General features: G+C 39.2%; 1 protein-coding gene and 1 pseudogene across 1 annotated transcript; one reads left to right on the top strand and one right to left on the bottom strand.

The window, feature by feature from the left end:
* On the top strand, positions 1–22,988 carry MCHR2 (melanin concentrating hormone receptor 2). Its single transcript, XM_045806935.2, has 5 exons — positions 1–182; positions 6,897–7,106; positions 11,568–11,762; positions 14,342–14,461; positions 22,673–22,988. The coding sequence occupies exons 1-5, from the start codon at positions 1–3 to the stop codon at positions 22,986–22,988; spliced, it is 1,023 nt and encodes a 340-aa protein (XP_045662891.2).
* A 2,409-nt stretch (positions 22,989–25,397) lies between these two features.
* Positions 25,398–25,480, bottom strand: LOC123798615 (small nucleolar RNA U3; annotated as a pseudogene).
* Positions 25,481–28,000: the final 2,520 nt, after the last annotated feature.

Below are 28,000 nucleotides of genomic sequence, written 5' to 3'. Positions count from 1 at the left end.
ATGAATTCAATTCGCTCATCCTGTTGGAACACCTCTGCTGAACTTTTAAACAAATCCTGCAATAAAGAGTTTTCTTATCAAACCCTCAGCATCGTAGATACAATCATCCTCCCTTCTATGATTGGGATTATCTGTTCAATGGGGCTGGTTGGCAACATCCTCATTGTATTCACTATAATAAGGTAAGAGCTTCTATTGTTTTCCCTAATTTAGGCACATTCTATACTCACTAAATGAATCCTTTTCCCTCTATAGGATTTTTCTTAATGAAATCGGTTTTAGGAAATATTTGGTTAAGATCATTAAAGAAGATTCTACAGATATTCGCATCATGTATTAAGTAACATCTGAGTTGCAAAACTCAAAATGAAAAGACCTAAGCCAATGCTTACTGCTGGGTTAGGGAATTTTTAGAGCAGTGATTCTCAATCTTAGTTCCATATCGGATCACCTAGGGAGCTCTCAAAAGTCCGAATACATAGTTTCATCCTAGACTGACTAATTCAGAATCTCTGGAGCTGGAGCCCAGGCGTGGAGTAGAACTGCAACGCAACCATTTTATCGACAGTAAGACTTATACTGTGTACAGCCCAGAGATGTTTATAGAGCCAATACAGATGGAGTTTCTATATTTATTTAAAAAAAAAAAAAAACCTGCCCTCCTCAGTTGGTGGAAGAGGCTATTTTGCACTCATTTGGGCAAGAAAGAGAGACTCCACCTGATCACCCAAAGATTCCGGCAGTCACAGAGGGTGGGCTGTTCCCCTCAGTGTAGACCAGCGCCATGTAGGCCAAACTGAGAGACGTCTGCTCCGGAGCACTTCCTGACCTCGCTTTACATCTCCCACCTCATTCGGGTAATTTCCTCCTTCCTCTCAACCCCAGGGCAGAAAGCTCAACCTGGGAAATAATAGATTACCTGGTAACATACAGGGTAATATTGGTTTCTGGACTTTCAAGCATTTCACATTAATTTTTTTAAATGCTAGAAGCAGTTCAATGCAATATGTATTACTAATACCTTTGCAAAACTAGCACCAAGGGTTATGAAAATACCAAAGAAATGTGGCGGTATCTGACTCTAAAAAGTTCACAGACTAGTGGAAAAGATAAGATTTAAACACACAAAATTGAAAAATAATACAAGACATTAAAAATAATCAAGTGAAAAGGAAAAAAAAAAAAAGATGGTTCAAATAATGAGTTCCAGGAAGGGAAACAGAAGTAATCAGATATTCTCAGGAAGCCTCAAGGAGGCAACAGTGCCAAATAGAAAGTTAATAGTCAGAAACACGAGAATGTTTCTAGCTGTCTCCTGTTTGCATGTTGCTCCTGCCCACTTCTCTTTCCATCTTTCCCTCATACTCCTTGATATTTTTACTGTTGTCTGCTAGAGATACACGTACTGTGCCTCACACCCATAAAGCCTCGGCCCCACTGGAGAGAAATCAAGTTCTTATAATGTGTTGGCCTTGCAGATATGGTTGCATTTTATATAGGCAAATTTTATATGCAAAGACTCTTCAATGTTAGATTTCAGACCCTGTGACAAGCTGTCGAAGAGGTATTTGGGGCAAGAGAAAATTCTTGATTCCCCTCAAATTACACCAATAGATAATGGCCTGAACCTATCTACTCATCTGGAGACAAAGCTGGAAAAAAGAAGAAATGTGGAATATGAACTCTTCCAAAAGTCGATACTGAGCTATAATTCCTGGAAACAGATTCTCAACATAAAGCAAATAATCATTTAACTGGAAAAAAGAAAACCTGAGCCATCATACTGACCAATTTATTTGCAATGATTGTGGAAAAATCTGTGCTTTCTTTGTATCATTACCATTTATAGAAAATATGTGAGAAGATATATGTTAATGAAGCATTTAAGATGAATCTTCTAGTCTCTCAAAAAACATTTGGGAGCAACTTAATTTTAATTAGTAAGATTTTAATATTTTTCTTTGCAAATTGCTCTCCAAAAAATGTATTAGTCTTTCTAAAGTAATGTGAAAGCAAATTAATTTTAATTTTTTTTGGCTTAGGAATTAGGAATTTACCTAATGCTTTTTTTTGAAAATTGCTCTCCAAAAATTTTAAGGCAATTTGTATTAATATTTTCATCATGCCTTGCCATGATCTTTTGTTACCTTCTTAACAGATGGGTGGCTTAATTAAAACACTAAGACTACACTAAAAATAAGGAGAAATAGATACATTTAAAGTTTTAGGGACTTTGCATTTATGATGAGTATTTGTCTCAGGAGAAGATGAATAGAACTAAAAGTCGGTAAGATCATTAGCGATGCTGGGAAGCAAGCAATGAACTAACTCCTGACTTTGCAAAGGAAGACTAGAAACATGTATGAAAAAAATAGGTTTAAGGAAGATGGATTTTCCAGAATAAGAGGTTCTATGTGGCTATTTTTAAAAGTAAGAAGCAATTTGTGCATTAGGAAGGTGACTATAAAGTAGTGAGGCCAGATCATTACCAGTCTGTCACACGTTAAATTCACAGGTAGTCAAAAGGAAGCCAGATTAGAAAATGTAGGAGGGAAATTGGGCCAATTATAACATGATCATTTCTTCCTTTTATTCTTCAGACGGACTAGTGAACTCAACCCCATTACACAACTATGTTCCACAGTCACAGTGGGCCCTGGGAAGCTACTTCCACAAAGGGGAGGATGTTCTTCTCCATCAGTCTCTCACCCCCACCTCCTGAACACATCTTTCACCTGTCTACTGACAGCTTCATGTTGGCAAAGACTCGAAGGGATGCCCTTCTTCCTGATAGATAAAAAGTCCTTGTTCTGTCATTCCCTGACCTCAACTCCCTGTCAAGTCAACAAATTCACACTAAATCATGAACTTCTGAAACACCTTACTTTAAACCCTCCCAATGGTATCTGCATTTCATACAGAGATTACAAGAGGGTCAATGAATTAACCTGAAGGAACGCTAATGATCTAATGGTGGAAGACCAGTTGCTAAGATAGACGGGGAGGGGAAATACTTAGAACAAGGCCTCTTCCTTTCCCCCACCCAGTTTAAATCACAACTACTGGCTCCCTCTGACCCAGCCCTCAGCCATTCTCAGAGTGTCAGCCATATGTAAGCTCTTGCTGGGGTTGACCATACTCTTGCTGCACACATACCCTATGTTTTAGATACTGCAGAACCTTTCAGCTACATCTATTCACCTGAACTGGAAGGTTGTTGAGAGAGCCTCCTTGTGATGGTCCAGTGCATCAAGACAACTCTGTAATCTAAAGGGGTTGAATGCCTTGCCCAAGGACACAAGGAGGGCACAGAAATGAAAATGAATTCCCAGTCAGGTTCTTTTTCAATTGTATTACACTGTGTATCCAGAGCAAGGTTGGCAAATATGTCACTTGACCCTAAACTCTCCCATCCATGCCAATCATCTCTGATCTGTGCACAGGTTTGTCCTATAAGTAGTGCCTGTGTGAAGACTCAGAATTCTTCTCAGCACAGTGCTTCACAAAATCACTACTAATCCATTGGGGCTGGCTCACAATAGGAAATTAATTCAACTAGAGTTAAATGCCTAACAGGGGCTGGTAAGGCCACCCAGAGATACACAAAAGCAGGAAGCTACTACCGTGTCCTACCACCATCTCCCACCCCAACACCACCACCCTTCTCCTGGCCCTGAGTTGGACGGAGAAAAGGAGGCAGGTGGTTTTACAGACCTCAGGAGTCTGGGCCACCTCTCGGGAGCTATAGCCATAATGGGATCTGGGACCATGGAATAGGGACTACAGGATGAAGGTGGAGCCATAGATGGAATGCAGCCACTGCCCAGAGATGCCAACAGCAGAAAGAACAAGGAAATTCCCTGGCCTCTCCTCTCCTCCATCTTCCAGTTTCCCTCCAATAGTGCTTCCTATTGGCCAAAACCAACCAAAAGCCAGTTGGCAAGGACACCTAGGAACACAGCTGGAGAAGGGTAGGAAATGGATTTGAGAGCAAGCTGATCAGCAAAGCAGCCTCCTGCATGTGTGGCATTGTATGTTTTAGCAGTTTTCTTTAATCCATAGCATATATTGTTATTTCTGACTGTAAAAAGTAAACACGTTTTTTAATAGAAAAATTTTAAAGTCAAAATCAGTCTTACTACTATTACCCAATAGATAGTCATTGTAATCAATTGATATAATATTCCAGCATATTTTTAAACCCATGTTGAAATAAATTATTTAAATGTTACATAAATTTATGCTACATACATAATTGGGACTTTTTTACTTAATCAGTACGTATCCCTTTTGATTAAATACTCTTGCAAACTAGGATTTATAACAACTATATAATTTATTGTAGGGTAATGTGGAATACCATAGTTTACTTTATCATTCTTCAGATTATTGAGCCTTAGATATGGCCATGTTAACCATATGGAAAACATGTTAACTAAAATAGTCACTAGTCTACATTTTTTATTTTAAATGTTTGGGTCATGAGAGACAGAAATCTAATGAAGTCTGGCAATGGAAAATCTGGAGATAAATTAGACCTAAAAAAAGAATGCAAGTTGTATAGGTAGAGATTTTACAATTTCTCTTTATTTTTGTTTTAATTTCTATGTTGTCACTTTTAGTAAAGAAAGCAATAATAAACATAATGCGCTGTTTTTATTGCCTTATTATCTCATGCCCAGATCATCATTTGCTTCAGAATTCTCTTTTTCTATACAGAATATCTTCTAGAAACACTTAATTTAATTCTTTTTAATTGCCAGTTAATGGCCTGTACTGTCCTCAACAATGGAATTACCATAATTCATTATCAGTAAAGGATGGGTGCCTGTCTAGAGAAGAGCAAGGGCCATGAATCTAATTGCTGCAATTAGACCCTAAGCAACCACTTATGGTTTATATCCCAATTCAAATGAAAATAACATCTGTTTATAGACTAAGATTTATGAGGGGATTTTTGTGGTATTTTTGCTTTGTTTTTTGTTTTTTTTTAATGTGGAACTCTTTCTACCTGACCTCTAGGGTCTGTTCTCCTCCACCCCTCCCCATCTCCCACTGCCCAAAGCCTGGAGAAGACAGAGGATGAGAAACCAAGGACAGTCGCTTGGCTGCTCTTTTGGTTGACAAGATCTTTTCCTCAAATCTCTTCTCATTTTGGGTCTTTATGATATAAGTCACCACCTGCTGGGGACAAGGAACCAACATGGCATCAACAATGCCCAGAGTGTGGTCGCTGAGTTAAGTGTCCTTGCCAGGCTCTGGGTAAAATATCCTCGCCGACTAGTCTCACAGGAGGATTCTCTGGCTTAGAAATAAAGTTCACAGGCTGTAGAATTTTCAGCCAATGAATAATAAAGACACACACAAGCCTCCAAACACAGAGCAAAGCCCTGAACTAGCAATTGTGGCATAATCTTAGGGCCAATTTTTATGTGCTCTTTAAAGTCTTATTTGTCCTCAGTTCAGATGTCACTTCAGCCAAGAAATCCGCTTTGACTGTGCCCAGGGGAGGGGGTTAGAGGCCCTTTTGTGTGCTCCTTGTGCTTGCTCTAGCTTTCTCTCATCGCACCACAGTGATCGTTTATTTAGACATACCTAGACTACGAGCTCCTTGATGTTACAGTTTATAGATTACTTAGCTTAGCAGCCCCAGAGCACATTATGCTTGACATAGAATTGGTGTGCAATAAAACGTTTGTTGAACTAATGGATATCATCTCCTAGAAAAAGATGTTACCTGTTTATTATTGCATGTCCCAACTCCTTGAACATAGGGACCAACTGAATTTTAAATTTAAATTTCTGTTCTTAGAAAATTCTTTTGCCTACAGAGAAGAGTGCCATATCTAGATAGGACTAAATTCACTGCCCCCAGCAAGAGCCATGAGATCATTCTCCGAGCCCTCTACCAGTTTACTCTTTTCAGATTTCGTCTCCACACTATCTGGATTTCAGGGTCTTAATTTATAGTCTTTGCAAATGGGTTAGATTTATTGGAATACTTCTAAGTAAAGGCTGACATTTCTTTAACAGTGACCTGTTGGGACTGACTTCTGCTTCAGTGGGGGGAAAAAATGCATTACACGATGGAAACCATTTGTTTTTCCTGTTCAGCTGTTTTTGGTGCTAGGCATAAGCAAGGACTAAGCGCTTTGCCTGAGTGAGCTTAGAGTTGGTTTAATTTGTTGCTACACAGAAATTACCCCCAAAACTGCATGGCTTAAAACAATAAACATTTATTATCTCACGTCATTTTAAGGGGCAAGAATCCAGGAACAGCTTAGCTGGGTGGTTCTGGCTTGGAGTCTCTCATCAAGCTCCAGTTAAGCTGTCCCCAAGGCAACAGTCATCTCGGCAGGAGCAGGAGCACCTACTTCCAAAGTAGCTCACTCACACACCTGGAAGACTGGTGCTGGCTGTTGGCAGGGGGCCTCAGCTCCTCTCCATGTAGACCTCTCCACAGAGTTGCTTGAGTATCCTCCCAAGATGGCAGCTGACTACCCCAGAGAAAGTGATCTGAGAGAGAGCAAGGAGGAACCCTATAATGCCTTTATGTTCTTATGTCACGCGTTGTCATTTCCACCATATTCCATTTGTGAAAAGTGGGTTGCTAAGCTCGACCACCCTCAAAGGGAGGGAACTAGGCCCCATCTTTTGAAAGCAATATCGGAGAATTTGTGGCCAAATTTTTAAGCCACCACAGTAAGTTATCAGATAAATAGTTCAGAATGTTTAAATATGCACAAGACTAGGCATTCATATGTGCATTTGTGTAGGTTTTCCTTGAACTTCTTTTAAAATTCATTTTGACAATTAACAACTTGTAACAGGTGGCATAAATTGAAGAAGGTGCATACTTTCAATATCAATCCTCAGTTTCCCTGCTTTTCTTGCAGGTCCAGGAAAAAAACCATTCCTGACATTTATATCTGCAACCTAGCTGTGGCTGATCTGGTTCACATCATTGGAATGCCTTTTCTTATTCATCAGTGGGCCCGGGGAGGAGAGTGGGTGTTTGGGGGGCCTCTCTGCACCATTATCACATCCCTGGATACCTGCAACCAGTTTGCCTGTAGCGCCATCATGACTGTGATGAGTGTGGACAGGTAAGTGAAGAAACTATGAAACAGCTTAACATAATTCAGAAGTGCCTGTGCTTCATCCCAATTTAAGCAACATTGGTGCTGGTTTGTAACAGCCAAGCTCCTCTTCCTTTGCCTGTTTCATTGTAGGACTTAAAAATATTTTTTCCAACTTGCATAGAAATATATTTTTAATGGAAAACTTAAAACACTAAAATCTCCTTTTTGTAAATCATTCTTTTTAACTTGTTTTATTTATAATTCACTGTAAGATAAAAATATCTTGAGATCATGAAATGTTAGAAACCAGAATGAGTGGATCACTCCTGGAATAAGGAAGCTGAGTTCCCAAGAAGTGAAGGGCTTTTCTGAAGGCGCATGGCGAGTCAGTGGCAGAGCTGAGAACTGCAGTAGGTCTCCTCACTCTGTCCAGGGCTACTTCTGGTATGTTCAATGTCTCACTGGTACGTTCAATGTTTCACAGACTCCTGTTATCACCTAGCAGCTTGAAAGAATCTGGGGAATAGATGTGGGCTCCTGAATAGCTATGAAGAGATGCTTCAGTACTAGGAAGACCATATTTTACATCTTCTACACCCATTGTTATGACTGGTTAATGCAAACGCTGTCATTTTACATCATTAGAAGTGCATTCGACTGTGACCGGGAATGTGCCACAACCATATTCACTAACCATGTAAACTAATGTTATTAGAGGAGCTGGTAGTAATGATGGGTACTTGTGGAGCCAGTGAGTGGTGAAGCCCAGTTCAGACCCAGACTATTCTAGAGAGGGCAGGTTGCTCATAACTACCTCCTTATCTGGCCTCTGTAGGAAGCAGGCAAGCTAAGATGTCTCTGCCTCATCCAGATGCTAGGACCTCCAGACTAGGTCTTAGCAGCATTCCCCAAATAGAAACGAGCCCTAAAGACACAGTAATATGCATAACAGGAATTGTCTCAGGGAACAACCCACTTAAAACCTCTATCCATCTTCCCATCTCTCAGCCAATCCAGCACACTTGACCACCCCACCCCACCCCACTCCACCCCCGGCTTGCTCTGATCTACTTTATCTTTCTCCCTTGCTGCCAATATATCACATAGTTTAATTTACTTAGTGTGTGGATGTATGTGTGTACTCTTTATAGTTCAGCTTCCCCTGCTCCTCAAATGTAAATTCCACAAAGTTAGGGTCTTTTGTCACTAATATATCCCAAGTATCTGTGTGACAGTGCCTGGCACAGGGGTGCTCAAAAAATATTGGTGAAATGAATGACTGTCAGTCTTGAGGTCTATGTTAAATTTCCATGGGTCCATCCTTCCTGAGCTCTGTGTCTTTTAGCCTTCCACATGTGCCTTTGGAGTGGGGAAGTGATGAGCAGTTTTTCAAATGAATAAACAAAGGAATAGCGAGGTTCAAAGAAATCATTCACCGAATCATTATTATTCAGACATGAATAATGATGGTGATGTTTAATGCATTTTTATAACCTGTTGCTATATTTTGAATTTTCAAAATATAGAGTGTGCTTCTCAATTTATAATTAACAGCATATTTTAAAATCAATGTACCAAGTAGGTCTGGTTAGTTCAGCTGATGCCAGCCAAGGCTGACAGTGTCCTGAATAAAGCCTGGTGAGCTCATCAGCAGCCCAACACAGGGAGAGGGCTCTGCGCAGGCCCACTGCAGAAAAGCAGCCTATAATACAGGTTTTACCAATCGTAATCCCATTCTCAGAGATTAGAAAAAGCTTCTTCATACCCTGTACCCTGAAGGCAGGAGAGTATTGGCTTTATCTTTAAAGAAGGGAAACATCTCTTCTGTAAACCTTACTGCAAATAAATGGACATTGCCTGCATTGGAACAGACCAACTGTATACATTTCCTAAGGCTCACGGGTTCTTTTCTGTGAGTGTACGTGTGCGTGTGCATGTGTGTCTTACACACCTGAATGTCATTTTTTTAATCTAATGGACACAGTATGCTAAAATTTTATTTTAAAATTAAGACACTCGGGCCCTTATCCTTCTCTCTGCCCTCACTCTAGAGGCTCACATGGCCAGAGAAAAATGAAGATTCTATAAAACTGAACCTTTTCTCTTCAGCATTTCTTAGAGTTCCAACTGTACTAAGTGCATAAAACTTCAATAATATCTGCAATTTGGTAAAAAGAAATGGCATTTTCTTTGCAAGGCCATAACCACAGCATTGGCCATGTCAGTGCCATCAGTAAGCCTTTTGCCAATTCAATAGAGCATAAATTTCAAGTGTTTCTGATCATTTTCATCCTTCTTTCTCTGACTAGTAATAACTACAAGTATGTGTAACATTCCAACAGTGGGTGCCTACCTCCAAATCAATACAAAAAAATTTTGTGAACATCCAAATTAAAAACACGTGCCTCCAGATGAAAACTGCCTAGACTACTTTTGTAAGTAGATTCTCTAGAACATCGAAAGTCAGTAAGTAGGAGCCAAATTCCCTATTCATTTATTCATTCATCCAACAAATATCTGAGTATGACCACAGGCCAGGACTTATGCTGGATACAGGAAATACAACAGCATTAAAGTAATAGTCGAGGTTCCTGCCTTCGCGGGGCTTCCACTCCTGACATGTAGACAGACATTAAATGAAGAGTCACACTGGTAAATGTGTATTTCCACACGACAACACATACTAGAAAGGCAAAGGAGAGTTCCCCTTGCATGTACAGTCACAGGCCCGTGTATAGAGTGAGTGGTCAGGGGAAGCTTCCCTGAGACACAGACTGTTAAACAGAGACTCAAAGGAAGAGCAGGAGGAATCAGAAGGAGAATCGACCAGCCAGGTAGGACAGCATGCACCTGGTCCTGAAAGGGAAGAGAGCTTGAAAGCCAGAGAGGGATTGACACAAGCTACAGCCTGAGTGAGAGGCAGGGCCAGGTGGAGAAAAGCTTGGCAAGTAATGGTAAGAATTCTGAATTTTTCTTTTTTTTATTATAATATTTTTTTATTATATTATGTTAGTCACCATACAGTACATCCCTGGTTTCTGATGTAAAGTTCGATGATTCCTTAGTTGCGTATAACACCCAGTGCACCATGCAATACGTGCCCTCCTTACTACCCATCACCGGTCTATCCCATTCCCCCACCCCTCCCCTCTGAAGCCCTCAGTTTGTTTCTCAGAGAATTCTGAATATTTCTGATAGGAGATGGAAAACCACCAAGGGGTTTTCAGCTGGGGGAAGGAGGGTGTTGGGGTGAGGATATAACAGAGAAGATTCGCTAATCTATTGATGCCATGACTCCATCATCCTTTAATCTCAGACAGAATGATAGCTGGGTTGCTGTACAATCACTACTTCATCCCCTTCAAAAGCAGGGGGGCGGGGAGGCCTTCTCTCCTTAGCCACAGGTAATGAAGGTGCAGTTTGCATAAGGAGGAGCAGCTGGGGTGCCCTGATCTCCCTTCATGCCAAAGGGTCCCTTAACTAAGTGTCCCTTAAAAAGTCCTGCCTCTTATGCAAAATTGAAAGAACAGGGGATGGGAATTTTTTTTTATTTCTACAGATCTTCCTTAAATAGCTCTACAAAAATTAAATGACCATCAAAACATATGTCACATTAATTTAATGGCTATGAATACTGCTTTCCAACACCCGCACCTCCAGCAAAAATACACTTTCACAAATACTCTTCCTTCTGGGTCTAGGCTCTTTTTCACCCTTTAGCTTTCAGTTGGCTCTGAAAAATTCTTCTTGAATTTTCTAGGGAACCAAATATATTTGATATGTCAGGACTTCAAGTTTAATTAATGACTATCCTTTTTTCTGAATCAGAAATGGAAAGTCAGAGAAGAAAGAAAACCCCTTTCCCTATGAAATTAGTCCATTTCCCCTTGCTGGCCTCCAGCCTAAGTTCCCCAAGGACTTTGCACTGTCTGTGCTAGTCACGTCTGTGTATCCTCACTGTGACTTCTGTGAACTGAACCTCCAGGAGCCTGGGACCCCCACTGGAATGCCATCTGGGCAAAATGTCTGGCCCAGCAGGCCAGAGCCTCATCCTGTCCGCAGACTCTCCTACCAGCCAGCGCACTTGCCTTCTTCTTGCCTCCATGTCAGTAAACCCTACTGGAAAGAGGGCCTTTCCCTCCTGGAGGAAAACCCACTCAGAGACAAAGTTTTCCAGAGCCTAGCCTACATGGGAAGCACCTTTGTAAAGAGAGTTTGCACAGGGCTGAATTTCGCCATTATCAGTGTGTTCGTGGAAATGCCAGCTATTCCAGCGAGTGGTTTATTCAGACTTGCAGGGTCAAGAGTTGTTTTCTCTACAGGTATCAGCCGGCTCTTAAAAAATATAACTTTCTTTTACCCTGATAGAGGTGTGCTTCAGGGAGGATAATAATACTAATAATTTACTCTTGTCATGAACCTTTCATCCCTGGAGCTCAGTGCTTTTATTGATTGCTCCCAAACCCTTCTTAACTGGCTTTGCAGGTACTTGGCTCTCGTCCAACCATTTCGACTTACAAGTTGGAGAACGAGGTATAAGACCATCCGCATCAATTTGGGCCTTTGGGCGGCGTCCTTCATTCTGGCATTGCCTGTCTGGGTCTACTCGAAGGTCATCAAATTTAAAGACGGCGTGGAGAGTTGTGCTTTTGATTTAACATCCCCTGACGATGTCCTCTGGTAGGTTGTTAAAACTTAAGAAAAATAGAGTTGAGTTAAGTTGTGAAGTGCTTCATCCTCCTTGTCAACACATGAGCAGTCGCTCAGAGTGTCCTTGGGGATCCTCTAAGGGGCAGTCTCCCCACTTACTTTTCTGCTTTCCACATTCAGTTGGTAGTTTGATTTTAAGGGGAGGGTAACCTTTAGAAAAAGATTTGGAGTTTAATTATGTAGCCTCAGTGGACACAAATATATTTAAATATGGATTTTAAAGATCCATGGTAACCAGACATAGTGGGAATGCAAAAATCAAGAGAGGGGCAGAATTTCCAAAAAGGTCTAGGAGTTACTGAGACTCAGACCTTATCGGTATGCCACAGGAGTTTGGTTGAATGGTGTTCCCCCCAAAAAGATATATTCAAGTCCTAATTCTCAGTACCTGTAAATGTGACCTTATTTAGAAATAGGGTCTTTGCAGATATCATCAAGTTAAATGAGGTCATGCTGGATTAGAGCTGGCCCCAAATCCAGGGATTGGTGTTCACATGAGGAGAGTGAGATTTGAAGGGACACACAGAGGAGAAAGCCTGGGGAGACAGAGGCAGAGACTGGGGTGATGTGTCTGCAAGCAAAATAACACCAAGGACTGCCAGAAACCAGCAGAGACGAGGGGAAAGGCATGGAGCAGATTCTCCCTCAGAGCCTCCAAAAGGAGCCGACCCTGCCAACACCTTAGTTTCAGACTTCTCCCTCCAGAATGGACACAGTTCTGTTGTTTCAAGCCATCGGGTTTGTGGTAATTTGTTACGTCAGCTTTTGGTAACTAATACAGCAGCCAAATCCCAATACAGGGATTCCTCACATTTTAATTTGAAAGGAAAAATTAAGTCAAAAATTTTTTTTGAAATTTTGAACACAGCATTGGATTCTATGACTAAAATTTTTTATGGCTTACTAAGGGCCATGTATTGTGCTAGGTACTTTTTGCCTACATTACCTCGAGTCAATCTGGAAGATTCCTTTTTACCATCCACCACTTGTTAAATAAATGAGTCATTTCTGCATCATGTAGTCACAGCCCAAGAGGGATAGAGGTAGAGGCCCTTGCAAGGCTACAAATCCAGTAACGAAAAACTCCAGAGGACTACAACATCAGTAGGACCGATTGTTTATTCATTATTTCTCCCACCAGCACTGGCTGCACTCACAGATAAAAACCATCTAAAGGTGAAATGATATCTAATCACTGGTGGCACTAAAAACCATCTAAAGGTGAAATGGTATCTAAGCACTGGCTGCACTCACAGATAAAAACCAATCTAAAGGTGAAATGATATCTAATCACTGGTGGCTGACACACTAATATGGACCCCAACGTATCTAAAAGAGGAGCACAACCTGAGATGACTGTAGGACTTCAGCCTGTGTCAAAGAAATGACAATGATTCACTGTTTTGCACCAGCAGCTGCTTCTGCTATTTTTGGTTGGTTATCATAAAGGATAATCTGAGGTTCTAGCCTCTGTTGATACTCCCAGAATTAAGTTCTTACGGGAACCAAGACTGGAACCACTGTGTAGCTTTCAGAGTCCCTCTGGTCCCAGGTGCTTTCTCTCTCTCTGCCACCCTGTCTGCAACCACCCAACATGGGTGACCTTCTTTCACCAACACCAAGGTTCCTCAGGAATGAGGACACCTGGAATCTGTACAGAAATGGAGCCAGCGGACCTGAGAATTTCCTCTGGTGGAGCACGGAGGAAAATACTGGCTCATTTCACAACAGGCCCTTTGAGAAGCTATCTGGAGCCTTTATTACAAGTGTGGGATGTGTAGCTCAACTGTCTGTCTGGGTTCAAATCCCACCTCTGCTCATTACTAGCTGGAGAACCTCGGGCAAGCCACTTAACCCCACCAGGCCTTAGTTCTTACAGTTCTTCTGTAACAGGAGAATACTAATGGCAATTGTACTCATGGGGTGGCAGAGGTTCGGTGGATTAAAGTATTTAAGTACTCAGATCCGTGCCTAGTACATAATAAATGCTACCTGCTGTTCCTATTGCTGTTATTAACACTAAAAGATAATGGTAATAATACATATTCGCACATTTTCATACTCAGTAGCCTTGAGCTTGGCTGGAGGAGAGAGAAGCACTGTTGCCAGCAAACAAATGAAGAGCAAGACTTTTTTTGCAGTTCTTTTTTTCTTTCAAGATTTTATTTAAATTCAAGTTAGTTAACATAAAGTGTAGTATTAGTTTCAGGGTTAGAATTTAGTGATTCATCACTTGCATATAACACCCAGTGCTCATTACATCAAGTGCCCTGCTTAATGCCCATCACCCAGTTACCCCATCCCCCCACCCACCTCCCCTCCAGCAACCATCAGTTTGTTCCCTATAGTTGAGTCTTTTATGGTTTGCGCCCCTCTCTGTTTTATCTTATTTTATTTTTCTCTATGTAAAAGCAGCAAAGATCCTTAACTTTTCCCCAAGGACTTTTATCCTGAGCCCTGAAAAATTAGAGAATCATGCCTCGTAAACTGTAAAAGTTCCTGGCATTGGGAATATGACAATCATGTCTTCTCTCTCTCTCATTTTACAGGTATACGCTTTACTTGACGATAACAACTTTTTTTTTCCCTTTGCCTTTGATTTTGGTGTGCTATATTTTAATTTTATGCTATACTTGGGAGGTGTATCAACAGAATAAGGATGCCAGATGGTAAGTGTTTACCCTATTTTGCTTTATTTGTTGAAAGAACAATGCAGAGATCCTAAGACATCTACAACAGAAATTTAAACAATCACTTGAAACATACCACATTTAGACATATGGGCATTAATGTCTACACGAGCAATTTCTGAAAACAGGACGTGTTCTGAAGCAGCTATTTGAGGATCTCTCAGTGATAAATGTTGCAATCACTGATGTAATGGTTTCACAAAAATGTAAACAGAACTCAAGATAATATTTAAAGAATACTTTTATATTTGTCATCAATGTTAAATGTTTTATCTGTACACTTTGCAGAGTTGTGTACATATGTAAATATCTTAGATGCCATGTATAACTTTCTAATTTTTGTGTTTTAATTTTTTAATTTGGAGGATAGGGATCTCATTAATATTTGAATATTTAGGACAAGATTAATTAGGACTAAACAAAACCAAAGACTTACACTAAGACAACAGACTTGGGAAGAACCTTTAAAGATATTTGTCTCTAAAACTCTATGAATACATCTAAATTATTTTCTAGGGGGCCTGGGTGGCTCAGTTAAGCATCCAACTCTTGACTTTGGCTCAGGTCATGGTCTCAGGGTTCTGAGACGGAGCCCTGCCTAGGCTCCACGCTCAGTTGAGGGGTGGGGAGTTGGGGAGGATCTGCTGAGGATTCGCTCTCCCCCTCTCCCTCTGTCCCTCCCTCCCGGGCATGTGTGCTCGCTCGCTCTCTCTCTCAAATAAATCAATCTTTTAAAAAAAATATATCTTCTACTTGAAATTATCCATACCAGGTTGTTCAAGTGAGTGAGTCAGTGAATACGTAACATGTTGGATTTTTAAAATATTATTAAAAGTTGTCCTTAGACTAGATTACTGTATTTGTTTTGGACAGACAAGATCACTAGATTTCCCACACATAATCCCCTCTTAATTAATCCCCTCTATATCCCCTTCACGTATTTCAACCATCTCCCCACCCACACCCCCTCTGCCAACCACTAGTTTCTTCTCTACTTTTAAGAGTCTAATTTTTTGTCTTTTTTTTTTTTTTTTGCTTTCTTCATTTGTTTTGTTTCTTCCACATATGAGTGAAATCATATGGTATTTGTCTTTCTCTGACTGACTTATTTCCCTCAGCATTATACTCTCTAGCTCAATCCATGTTATTGCAAGTGGCAAGATTTTATTCTTTTTGTGGCTGAGTAATATTCCATCAAATGTATATATCACACATTCTTTATGTCTATCAATGGATACTACAGTTGCTTCCATATCTTGGTTATTGTAAATAATGTTGCAATAAACACAGGGTTACATATATCTTTTTCAAATTAGCATTTTTGTATTTTGGGGGTAAATATCCAGTGGTGCATTACTGGATCATATGGTAATTCTATTTTTAATTTTTTAAGGAACCTCCATACTGTTCCCACAGTGGCTGCACCAGTTTGCATTCCCTCCAACAGTGCAAGAGGATTCCTGTTTCTCCACATTCTCATCAACACTTGCTTTTTCTGTCTTTGATTTTAGTCACTCTGACATGTATGAGGTGATATCTCACTGTGGTTTTGAAATGCACTTCCCTGATGATGAGTGATGTTGAGCATCTTTTCAAGGGTCTGTTGGCCATCTGGATGTCTTCTTTGGTGAAAACTCTATTCATATCTTCTCCCATTTTTTTAATTGGACTATTTGGTTTTTTGGTGGCGAGTTGTGTAAGTTCTTCATATATTTTGGATACTAACCTTTTATCAGGCATGTCATTTGAAATACTTTCTCCCATTTAGTAGATTCTCTTTTTGGTGTTTTTTTTTTTTTATAGTTTCCTTTGCTGTGAAGAAGCTTTTTATTTTGATGTAGTCCCAATAGTTTATTCTTGCTTTTGTTTCCCTTGCCTCAGAAGACCTATCTAGAAAAATGTTGCCATGGCTGATGTCAGAGAAATTATTGCCTGTGCTCTCTTCCAGGATTTTTATGGTTTCAGGTCTCACATTTAGATTCTTAATCCACTTTGAGTTTATTTTTGTGCATGGTGTGAGAAAGTGGTCCAGATTCATTCTTTTGCATGTCGTTGTCCAGTTTCCCAGCACCATTTGTTGAACAGAATGTCTTTTTCCCATTGAACATTCTTGCCTCCTTTGTCAAAGATTAATTAACCACATATATAATTGTGGATTTATTTCTGGGCTCTCTATTCTGTTCCATTGATCTATGTGTCTATTTTTCGTGCCAGTACCAGACTGTTTTGATTACTCCGTAGTATGTTTAGAAATCTAGAATTGTGATACCTCCAGGGTTGTTCTTCTTTTTCCAAGATTTCTTTGGCTATTCAGGTCCTTTTGTGGTTCCACAAAATTTTAGAATTATTTGTCCTAGTTCTGTGGGAAAAAAATGCTGTTGGTATTTTGATAGAGATTGCATTAAATCTGTAGATTGCTTTGGGTAGTATGGATATTTTAGCAATATTGGTTCTCCCAATCCACAAGCATGAAATACCTTTCCATATGTTTGTGGTATCTTAAATTTCTTTCATCAGTGTTTTTTGGTTTTCAAAGTACAGATCTTTCACTTCCTTGGTTAAGTGTATTCCTAGGCATTTTATTATTTTTGGTGCAGTTGTAAATGAGATTCTTACCTTAATTTCTCTTTCTAGCTACTCAATGCAACAGATTTCTGTATATTGATTTGTATCCCACGACCTTACTGAATTCATTTATCAGTTCTGGCAGGTTTTTTCAGTGGAGTCTTCAGGGTTTTCTTAATATATTATCACGTAGCTGCATGATAGTGAAAGTTTTACTTCTCTTCAATTTAGATGCCTTTTATTTCTTATTTCTTTCCAGTACTATGTTGAATAAAAGTAGTGATCTTAGAGGAGAAGCTCTCACTTTTTCCTCATTGAGTATGACTTTAGCTTTGGGTTTTTCATATGTGGACTTTATTATGTTGAGGGATCCTCCCTCTAAACCTACTTTATTGAGGGTTTTTATCATGAATGGATGTTGTACTTTGCAAAATGCTTTTCCTGCATCTTCTGAAATGGTTATGTGGTTTTTATCCTTTCTCTTCTTAATGTGATCTATCATATTGATTGATTTGTGAATACTGAACCACACTTGCATCCCAGGAATAATCCCACTTAATCGTGGTGAATGATTTTAATGTATTGTTGGATTCAGTTTGCTAATGTTTTGTTGAGGGTTTTTGCACATGTTGGCCTCAGAGAATGAATCTGGAAGCTTTCCTTCCTCTCCTATTTTTTGGAATAGATTGAGAATAGGTATTAACTCTTCTTTAAATGTTTGGTACAATTCACCTGGGAAGCACTCTGGTTTGTTGGGTTTTTTTTTTTATTACTAATTCAATTTCACTGTTGGTAATCAGTCTGTTCAAATTTTCTATTTCTTCCTGATTAAGTTTTGGGAAATCATGTTTCTAGGAATTTATTCATTTCTTCTAGGTTGTCCTATTTGTTGGCATATAATTTTTCATAATATTTTCTTATGATTTGTTCTATTTCTGTAGTGTTGTTATTTCTACTCTTTCTGATTTTATATGAGTCCTTTTTTTTTTTTTTAATGAGTCTGGCTAAAGTTTTTTTTTTTTAAGATTTTATTTATTTATTTGACAGAGATAGAGACAGTCAGTGAGAGAGGGAACACAAGCAGGGGGAGTGGGAGAGGAAGAAGCAGGCTCATAGCGGAGGAGCCGGATGTGGGACTCGATCCCATAACGCCGGGATCACGCCCTGAGCTGAAGGCAGACGCTTAACCGCTGTGACACCCAGGCGCCCCTAGTCTGGCTAAAGTTTTATCACTTTTGTTGATCTCCTCACAGAACCAGTTCCTGGTTTCATTGATCTGTTCTACTGCGGGCTTTTGTTTCTGTTTCATTTATTCTGCTCTAATATTTACTATTTCTTTCCCTCTACTGATTTGGGGTCTCATTTGTTCTTGTTCATGCTCTTTTATGTATAAGAGTAGGATGTTTATTTGAGATTTTTCTTGCTTCTTGAGGTAAGCCTATATTGCTATAAACTTCCCTCACAGAATAGCTTTTGCTGGATCCCAAGGATTTGGGACCACTGTGTTATCATTTGTGTCAATATTTTTTTATTTCCTCTTTGATTTCTTGATTGACCAATTCATTATTTAGTAGCATGTTATTTAACCTCCATGTATTTGTGTTCTTTCTAGATTTTTTTTCTTGTGGTTGATCTCTAATTTCCTAGCATATGGTCAGAAAAACATGCATGATATGATTTTGACCTTTTTTAATTTGTTAAGACTTGTTTTGTGGCCTAACATGTGATGTATTCTGGAGAACATTCCACGTGCACTTGAAACAACGTATATTCCACTCTTTTACAATGGAATGTTCCGAATATATCTATTAGATCCATCTGGCCCAATGTGTCATTCGAAGCCACTGTTTCCTTGTTGATTTTCTATCTGATCATTCCATTGATATAAGTGGAGTGTTAAAGTTCCCTAGGAATGTATCACTATCAATTACTTCCTTCATTTTTGTTTATAGCTGCTTTATGTATTTGGGTGTTTCCCATATTGGTTCTATAAACATTTACAATTGTTATATGTTCTCGTTAGATTGTTCTCTCTATAACTATGTAGTATCCTTTGTCTCTTGTTACAGTCTTTTTTTTTAAGTCTATTTTGTCCAATACAAGTAATGTTACCCCAGCTTTTTTTTTTTTTACTTCCATTGGCACGATGAATGTTTTCTATCCCTTCACTTTAAATCTGCATGTGACTTTAGGTATGAAATGAGTCTTGGGTATGCAACATATAGATATGTCTTACTTGTTTATCCATTCAGTCACCCTATCTTTGTAGCATTTAGTCCATTTATATTAAAAGTAATTATTGATAGGTATGTACTTATTGTCATTTTTTAAATTATTTTATGGTTGTTTTTGTAGTTCGTCTTTGTTCCTGTCTTCTCTTACTCTCTTCTCTCATGGTTTGATGGCTTTCTTTAGTGATATACCTGGATTCCTTTCTGCTTATATTTTCATATCTATTACTGGTTTTTGATTTGTGGTTATCATTAGGTTATATATAACATCTTATCCATATAGCAGTCTGTATTAAGTTGGTGGTCTTTTAAGTTTGAATCCATTCTAAAAGCACTAAATTTTTACTCCCCTCCCCCAATATTTTAGGTATATGGTGCTATACTTTCCATCCTTTTATTTTGTGAATCCCTGGACTGATTTTTATAGATATACTTATTTTTATTTTATATATTTTATTTTATACAGATATACTTATTTTGTTGCTTTTGTGCTTTCTACTTTTCTTACTCCCATTTATGGTCTTTCCTTTCCACTCAAAGAATCCCATTGTGAGGCTGGTTTAGAGGTGATGAATTTCTTTGACTTTTGTTTCTCTGTTTTACTATTTTGTGCTCACTTTGGCAGCACACATATGTCTATTCCACTATTAATTCCCTCTAGTGTATTTTTAACTTCAGTAATTTCTCAAGTCCAGTGAGTATCTTTATGACTATTACTTTAAATTCTCTATAGGCATATTGCTTATCTCCATTTCATTTGGCTCTCTTGCTGTGATTTTGTCCTGTTCTTTCATTTGGGACCCATTCCTCTGATCCTCATCTTATCTAACTGTGTCTGTTTCTATGCGTTAGGAAAGTCAGCTACATCTTCTGTTCTTAAAAGTAGTGGCCTTATGAAGAAGAGGTCCTATAGTGCCCTGCAGTGCAATGTTCCCTGTTCACCAGAGCCGGCACTTCAGGGGTGTCTCCTATATGTGTTGCGTGTGGCTTACTATTATGGCTGAACTGCATTTGCCTTCAGTTCAGTCATCTGCAATGGCTCTCTCTGCCTCTTGTGGGCAAGGTTTTGTTACTGTGCTGTTAATGGATCAGTACGGGGTTGCCTTGGGCTTGAGATGGGTCAGACCAGGCATCTGCCAGAGCTGCAGTCACACTGAACTGCAAGGCACTCTCCCTGTGTTGTCCCGAGAAGCTTTTATTGGTGGTCAGGGCCTGCAGTCAGACCAGATGTCTGCCCCTAGCCCAGTGCTGGGGCCACGGTGGAACTTGTGTGTGTGCGGTTATCTTCCCCTCTCCCCAGGGCAGGAGTCACTTTGGAGTGCTGCTGGCCATTGTCAGGGCTGTTTGCACACTGCCAAGCTTGTGGCAGCGCTTTGGATGGGCTCCACCCAAAGGCATATTGGAGATCCGCAGAATGTGCGGTTGGGGCATGCAGGATTAGCAAAATTTGCACAGTTCTGCTCTGGGAGAGGACCTGTAGCCACTTTTGAGGACTGCCAAGGGCAGGTTGGAAAGGTCAGTTCTGAGGAGAACAGGGGGTGGGACACACTGTTAGCAAGCCAGGTAGCGAGTGTTCACGTTGGTTCCCTAGGTGTCCATTTATCTAGGCTGGAGGGCAGGGGAGGGAAATGGCACCACCAGCTTTTTTATTCTTGGAGAAGTCCCCTAATGATTTTTGCTCCTCCAGCAAATTTTCTGAGATTAGTAGATAAATCTTCCAGTAAAGCCCATGGATGTCTCAAACTGCTGCTTCTATTCTATATCTCCAAGGGACTGTTTGTTGTGCTGTCTTTTTAAGAGTGGGAACTCAGTTTCCTACCACACTTTGGCTCTCCCAAAGCTAAGCCTGCTGATCTTTAAATTTCCAGGTGTTAAGCCTCACTGATTGTAAAAACTTGTGAAGTTAAGCCCCTCTGGTTTTAAAGCCAAATGTGGAGATTCATCTTCAGAGTGCAAGTCCCCACTGCCTGGGGTACCTGGTGTAGGGTCTGCTCCTCTGCCTTCTTCATGCCTGCAGCTTTCTGCCCTCCTGAAGACAGCCTCACATGTCACTTGGGTTCCTGACCACATCTTTGTCCTTCCAACCATTTTTGGTGTGCCCTCTTCTCTATGATTAACCACAGAAAGTCTGTTCTGCCAGTTTGGGGGTCATTTTCTGGGCTATTTACACTGATGTGTGTGTTATGTAGGTGGGGGATGAGGTGAGTTTAAGATTCTTCTAACCCACCGTCTTCCCTAGAAGTCAAATAGGTTATCAGTTTGACTATGAGTCAAAATTCGTGGAAACTCTGGTACCAAAGGTTTAGGTATTCTACTGACCCCTGACATTTTTTCTCACTTAGCTTCCTGAAATTCTTTGGAAATATTGCATTCTTTAAGGGTGGGTTGTTTAGAATGGGAAAGGGAAGCAGCCACAGTTATAGAAAAATAATTTAGCTTCTAAATGTATCACAGGCAGCTGAGCTGGTAAGACAGTTGAAATGGAATCACATGGAATATTGAGACACTGACAGCTGGAGAGGATGCTTGAGCCCTTTTAAGACAGTTCTCCAAAGCAGATCACTTTGTTCCCAGCACTGTTCTCAGAAATGCAAAGAGCATCTCAGGAAACAGAACTCATACTGTCCAATTATCCCTCAAAACGGAAAAAGTTAGAGGACTGATGGTGACTACTCTGATAAACTGCAGAGGAATCGTTACCTTACAGTGACTTTCAGTTGCCATGCTTTTTAAAGTATTATTCCCCAGGCTTATTCATCTGCCTCAACTATGTCCCTGGGACGTTTCTATTAAATATCTAAATATAATATAACGTGATAAAACTTGGGAATTTAAAAATATTTTTATTTTGGAATAATTTTAAATTAATAGAAGAGTTGCATAAACAGTAGAGAGAGTTCTTATATACTCACTTCGTTTCTCCACTAATATGCTACCTTACCATGACACATTTGTCAAAGCAAAGAAAATGGCATTAGTACATTACTACTAACTAAAATCTACCCCTTATTGGATTTCTCCAGTTTTCCCATTAAAGTCTTCTTTCTGGTCTAGAAGTCAATGCAGAATACCATATTGCATTTAGTTGTCATGTCTTCCCAGTCTCCTCTGGTCTATGAAGTTTCCTACACTTTCCTTCTTTTTAATGACCTCAAGGTCATTAAAGGAGTACTGGTCAGGTATCCTGTAGAATGTTCCCAATCTGGATTTGTCTGATATTGTATCACAATTATGTGTTATATGTTGTGGGGGAAAATCAGCTCCTCTCATCACAACATATCCGGGGGCACATGGTAACTGCATTACATCTCTGTTGATGAAAGTTCTAGGAAATCATTGCACCGTAATTTCTATGGTTGTTTATGTTCTGTCTATCCTAATGTTTCCTTTGTAGTTACAACCCCAGTGTTCCAAAAGAGAGAGTGATGAAGCTGACAAAGATGGTGCTGGTGCTAGTGGCAGTCTTTATCCTAAGCGCTGCCCCGTATCACGTGATACAACTGGTGAACTTACAGATGGAGCAGCCCACGCTGGCCTTCCATGTAGGCTATTATCTCTCCATCTGTTTCAGCTATGCCAGCAGCAGCATTAACCCTTTTCTCTACATCATGCTGAGTGGAAATTTCCGGAAACGTCTGCCTCAAGTGCAAAGGAGAGTGACTGAGAGGGAAATCAACAATATAGAAAATACCTTGAAATCGAGCTTTTAGGAGAGTACATGGATCACCAAAAGTCTAGTTAGTCTTGTCTATGTTATTGATATTATTAGAAAGGGCAGGTGAACAGTGTGCTTGTGTCCATCCTTCCTGGGTACTTGTGACTCTTAGTAGCGTGGAACATAAGTGTAACCTTTCAAATGCAAGGAGTTTAATATGCTAACTTTAGTATGATGTAAAATATTTGTCTTCATTGGGAGTAAGGAATGGGATAGTCTAAGTTACCTGAGCTCCATGATTGTGGATGTTATTTCAGCACATTATAAACTAGTCATTGATAAAAAGGCCATCCATGACTATTAACGGAAAACTCACTAAGGAATCTGGCCTTGCCATCCATGCTTCGCTTACTGCAACAGTGCTCTTGAGGTTCCTAGGAGGGGAACACCTTACAATGGGGTCTGAAATTTGGCCATTTTTTATCTACAAAATTTCATATGGTCCAATCTAATGCCTTTGATAATCAGCTCCACCTGTTAGCTAACAGTTACCATGTACTGAACATATGCAATATGTAAGATCACATGTAACAAACCCTTGAGGTACGTATTACCTCAATTTACTTAGCCTCAGAAAGGTTAAGTGATAGCTTGATGCTGCACAGCTACGTAAGAGCTGAGCTGAAATCCAGGTCTGCCTGTTTCTGTCCTTTGAAAGCACCACCTTGGTAACCTGTGAAACTATCATACTGGAGAGTGCCAATAATTCGGGGGGGTTTGCTCTCTCCTATAGCCCCATAAGGAAATAACTAATGTCTGTAAGAAATTAGCATATTTTGCATTTAGCTTTGTTCTCATGCTTATGAATTGTAGAAATCAGCATCTGCGTTTTAATAATAGTATTCTTCAGGATGTTAAGCATACACTCAGATACATTCTCTTTAGGTACAGTATGTGTTTGTCCACGGGTACAAAAGTAATACCCCTTAAATTTGTAAATGTTCATTGTATCTATCGCTTCCTCTTTGGGCTTATATAAAACATGCACTTTGCATAGAAAGAAAAGAAAGAAATGCTTTTAAAGCCTCTATTCTCAACAAAGGTAAACACTGTTATTTTGTTTGTGGATGAAATCTATAAACCCACCTCCTTCATCTAAATCGAAGAATCACTTGCTCCATGGATATCTTACACTGATTTTAATCTACCCTTTACAGAAAAGAGTCACAGAGACCAGCTTTTTCAACAATCTAATGTCCATTTTTATACCTCAGTTGTCAAGACACATGACTTTTAACCCAATGTATTTGGTTCTAGATCTTTCAAAGACCATTTGAAACAAGGTAATGTATAAACACATATCTGGATTAAAGGTCATGTAAAGAACATGAGACTGATGCAGGTCACATCTGAGATATTTTAGTTCTGTATCAGCTCTACAGAGCTCCATCAAGAGCCTAGTGCTCCTTTATAATGTCAGCAGAAGCTGGGTCATGGCTACAGTTCCAGCGGCCTTCCTTCTTACTTCCCTAAGGTGCAATAGCCAGGGTTCGGTAACCCTGACACCTGAAGACCCAACACCATGGGTCATAAACATGTTGTCATTTGGTAATTGAAAAACGGTTGAAGAGTTTACCTCCATTGCCTTTTTTAATACAGAAAATATGATGAATTTAAAGATTTAAATGATTTTAAACCAAAAGACATTTTTCTAATAGCATTTCCAATAGGCCTCAAATAATTCCAATATATAAATTGGTCAGTGATTTGTTTCAACTTATATTTATTAAGAATTGTAAAGAACTTTAGCATTCAATCAAAATACAAAATAAACAGGGTGGCTATTAAATTCATTGCTGTGCCTTCACACAGTTTTTCTATACATTAAGTGTATACACACACACACACACACACACACACACACACGTACGCACAGATGCAAATCTGCTGAAGCGGTTTAATAGAGATTCTGTTTTGTATTTTTGCCCATGATATGCGTACATGTTTATTTTCAAGATAAGTTAATGATCAGCTTCCCATATCTAATTAATACTTGTGTATTTGTCATTACTTACAATCATAACTATATGCTTATTCAATTTTAGATAAATCATTTAAATTTTGACCAATTAATATAAATCAATGAATAATGCTTATATATTTATTTACTACTGGCTTATAGATTGTATTCTTAAGGATTTCTTATACAAAGGATTTCATATTTCTTTAATACAGTTTCTCCTAAGCAAGCATATAGAGTTCAGAATTAGTAAAATGTGTCCTAAATATGGCTAATAGTCGAACAGCACTATCACACCAGATTCTCAAAAATCTAGGTACTTGTATTATACCTGAAGTCCTAGAAATTACTGCTTTTCATGGGTTATCTTATCACAGGGGTCACAGAATCTTGGACTTGAAAGATACTTTAGATTATCAGATGCTACAGATGAGAAAAATAATACCCAGAAAGATCGTTATTTTTACACATTCAGAGAAACTTCTCTAGTAACATACTATAGAAATGATCCCTTAAAGTATAGTTTTAAGATAGAGTTATTTCTAACAGTCTAGTGTGTGTCCAGAGATCCACCCCTTATAGGCAGCTAGAAACCAGCCCTGAGTTCTTTGCACGAAACTTTCTTCCCTTTTGGTACAGTGAGAAACAACTAATAAGAAAATTAAAGTTACCACTTAATGACTATAAAAAATTCCTGAGAGTTCAGTAAGTAAATCAAGATTGTGTAAGTATGTTTTAAAAAGTTGTAGAATTAGGGGGAAAAAACTGCTGATTCTTCATCATTTGCTTGGACTTCTTGTCAGGATGGCAGAGATTAATTTTCCATTTATTTCACAGAGTTCTAGGGAATAAGCCCAAAGCAAAACGCCCTCTCCCTTGCCTAAGGCTAGGAACAGCCCTACAGCCAAGACTTCTTTTCGACTTCACCCCGGAAGGATAGTATTAAATTATGTCATTTGTCCTTTCAGCAATTAGCTCAGATACAGCAATGTCCATCCAAAAGACAATGCTAAATTAGTATCTTGATTTTTGGTGTTTGTATATTCATTATTTAACACGTATTTACATAACAGTTTACCTCCAGGACACTATGCTGGGCTCCATTACCCAATCTCAAGAATTGAAAATCCAGTGTCTCCTGTTTCCTGTAGATCAATTCTACCCACTCGGGTGACCCAGAAAACAATCTTACAGTGACTTTTCAATTCTAAAATACAATTCATGTGTAAAATGCACCATTAATTTAATAGTTGCTTTTGGGAAATAAAAATACACCATTAAACATTCACATTAATAGTTAGGTATACCCTAATTTAAAAAAAAAAATAACATGTGGGTAAAGTGCACATCACTAATTGAGAAAAAAAATATATTGACAATTCATCGTTGCATCTTCTTCTAAGATTAAATGTACTCATCTCTATCATTCAATGAAACAATTCTCCACCCACTGATTTCTTCCCTACTAACAGATACCTAAATCCAAATACATAAAATAAGCATACAAAAGGATCTAAATTAATTAAACACCTCACAAAATATTTCACTTGTTTTCAGGCACAGGATTGAGAAAAAAAAATGTAAATAATTTCGAAATAAATTGTATTTCTATAGCAACAGAGCCACAAGTACTTGCTACCTTAACAACTGAAAAACTTAACATGGCATCCTGAAAATAAAACTTTGAGTTTCTTGAGAATAAAAAGTTATCTTGGGCTCCATTACTCCTTACCGGGAATGTAATTCTGGGAGACTGCTTCAAAGGTATACTCTTATATCAGAAATTTATTCAAAAGTATAAAGTCACGCCCTAATAAAAAGCAAAAAACATTTCTAAAATGCATGATTTTTACTGAGAATACAGTTGTTTCTCTAACAAATATAATATGTGCTGTTCTTCTTAATACAATAACACGCTTGCCATTTCTCTGAAAAAATACTCAAGGCAATTATCTCTACCCCTAAAAGATTTAAGTAATTGTAGGCACTTTTTAATAACAGTTCTCTAGGAATGCCTGGGTGGCTCAGTTGGCTAAGCATCTGCCTTCAGCTCCAGTCATGATCCCAGGATCCTGGGACGGAGTCCCATCCTGGGCTCTTTGCTCAGTGGGGAGCCTGCTTCTCCCTCTGCCTACCGCTTCCCCAGCTTGTGCTCTCCCTCTCTCTCTCTGACACTAAATGAGTACAATCTTTAAAAAAAATAATAATAACAGCTCTCTAAAATATCATATGTAGATTTGTTCCCGTTAAGTAACAAAAATTCAACCGAGTAAATTTTAGTGATCTAATTGACTTCATTAAAGGATTCATGAATCAGGTAGTATCCCATCTAGCAAACAGAAGGGCTCTTGAGGAGTTGTACAAAATGAAAGGTCATTCTAGAAGGAGTATGGGGCAAGAAAGTTACTAACAAAAAAAAAAGGATTATTCCAGGTAAGACCGCTTTCCCTTAGGGGTAAAGGCAAGGGGTCTTACCATGAAGATGACCTCATCTTCCTTTGGGGGATGGAGAGGGCCCTTCCAGCAGACTCATTGGCACTGACCAAGAAAGTCCTTCCTGACTGACTGACTAGTTAAGACAACATTTCTGGGGAAGGTAATAAGGTGAGGTTAAGCCACGGTTAGGGAACCTAGTCTAACTCTTTTGGACCTATGGTTTTCTACTCTAACATTTTCAAACAACTGACAAACTTATTTCCAGGAATAAGAAATAAGGAATCAGGTCCCTCTCCTCAGTTTTCAATACTGTACAAAAGCTCTGGAAGGAATTCCTAATGTGCAAGAGAGCTGGTCTCAGTTTCAGCCTTATCAATCACCAGATGTAAAAGACCTTGGTAAAACTATTAACCAAACTACTTCATTGTATGAATTAGAAAATTGGAGCCCAAAGAGGGGTAGACAAAGCAAACAGCTTTTTCTTGTTAAAACAAGGGCAAAATTTTGAAGCTCCTGCTTCAGGCCTTCCCTGTTTCCAGCGTGTCATTCTCTGGGTGGCATTCAGAGAGGAGGAGGCAGTAAATTTCATGCAAAGAAGTTTGGCTCACAAA

Source organism: Ursus americanus, chromosome 11 (genome assembly GCF_024610735.1).
Source record: "Ursus americanus isolate L20-20 chromosome 11, mUrsAme1.1.p, whole genome shotgun sequence".
NCBI lineage: Eukaryota > Metazoa > Chordata > Mammalia > Carnivora > Ursidae > Ursus > Ursus americanus.
This window is presented reverse-complemented; position numbering and strand designations above follow the sequence as displayed.

Coding starts and splice junctions, on each gene's coding strand:
- MCHR2 (XM_045806935.2), top strand. CDS start 1: ATGAATTCAATTCGCTCATCCTGTTGGAACACCTCTGCTGAACTTTTA. Junction 183..6,896: donor ATTGTATTCACTATAATAAG/GTAAGAGCTTCT, acceptor CTTTTCTTGCAG/GTCCAGGAAAAAAACCATTC. Junction 14,462..22,672: donor CAGAATAAGGATGCCAGATG/GTAAGTGTTTAC, acceptor TTTCCTTTGTAG/TTACAACCCCAGTGTTCCAA.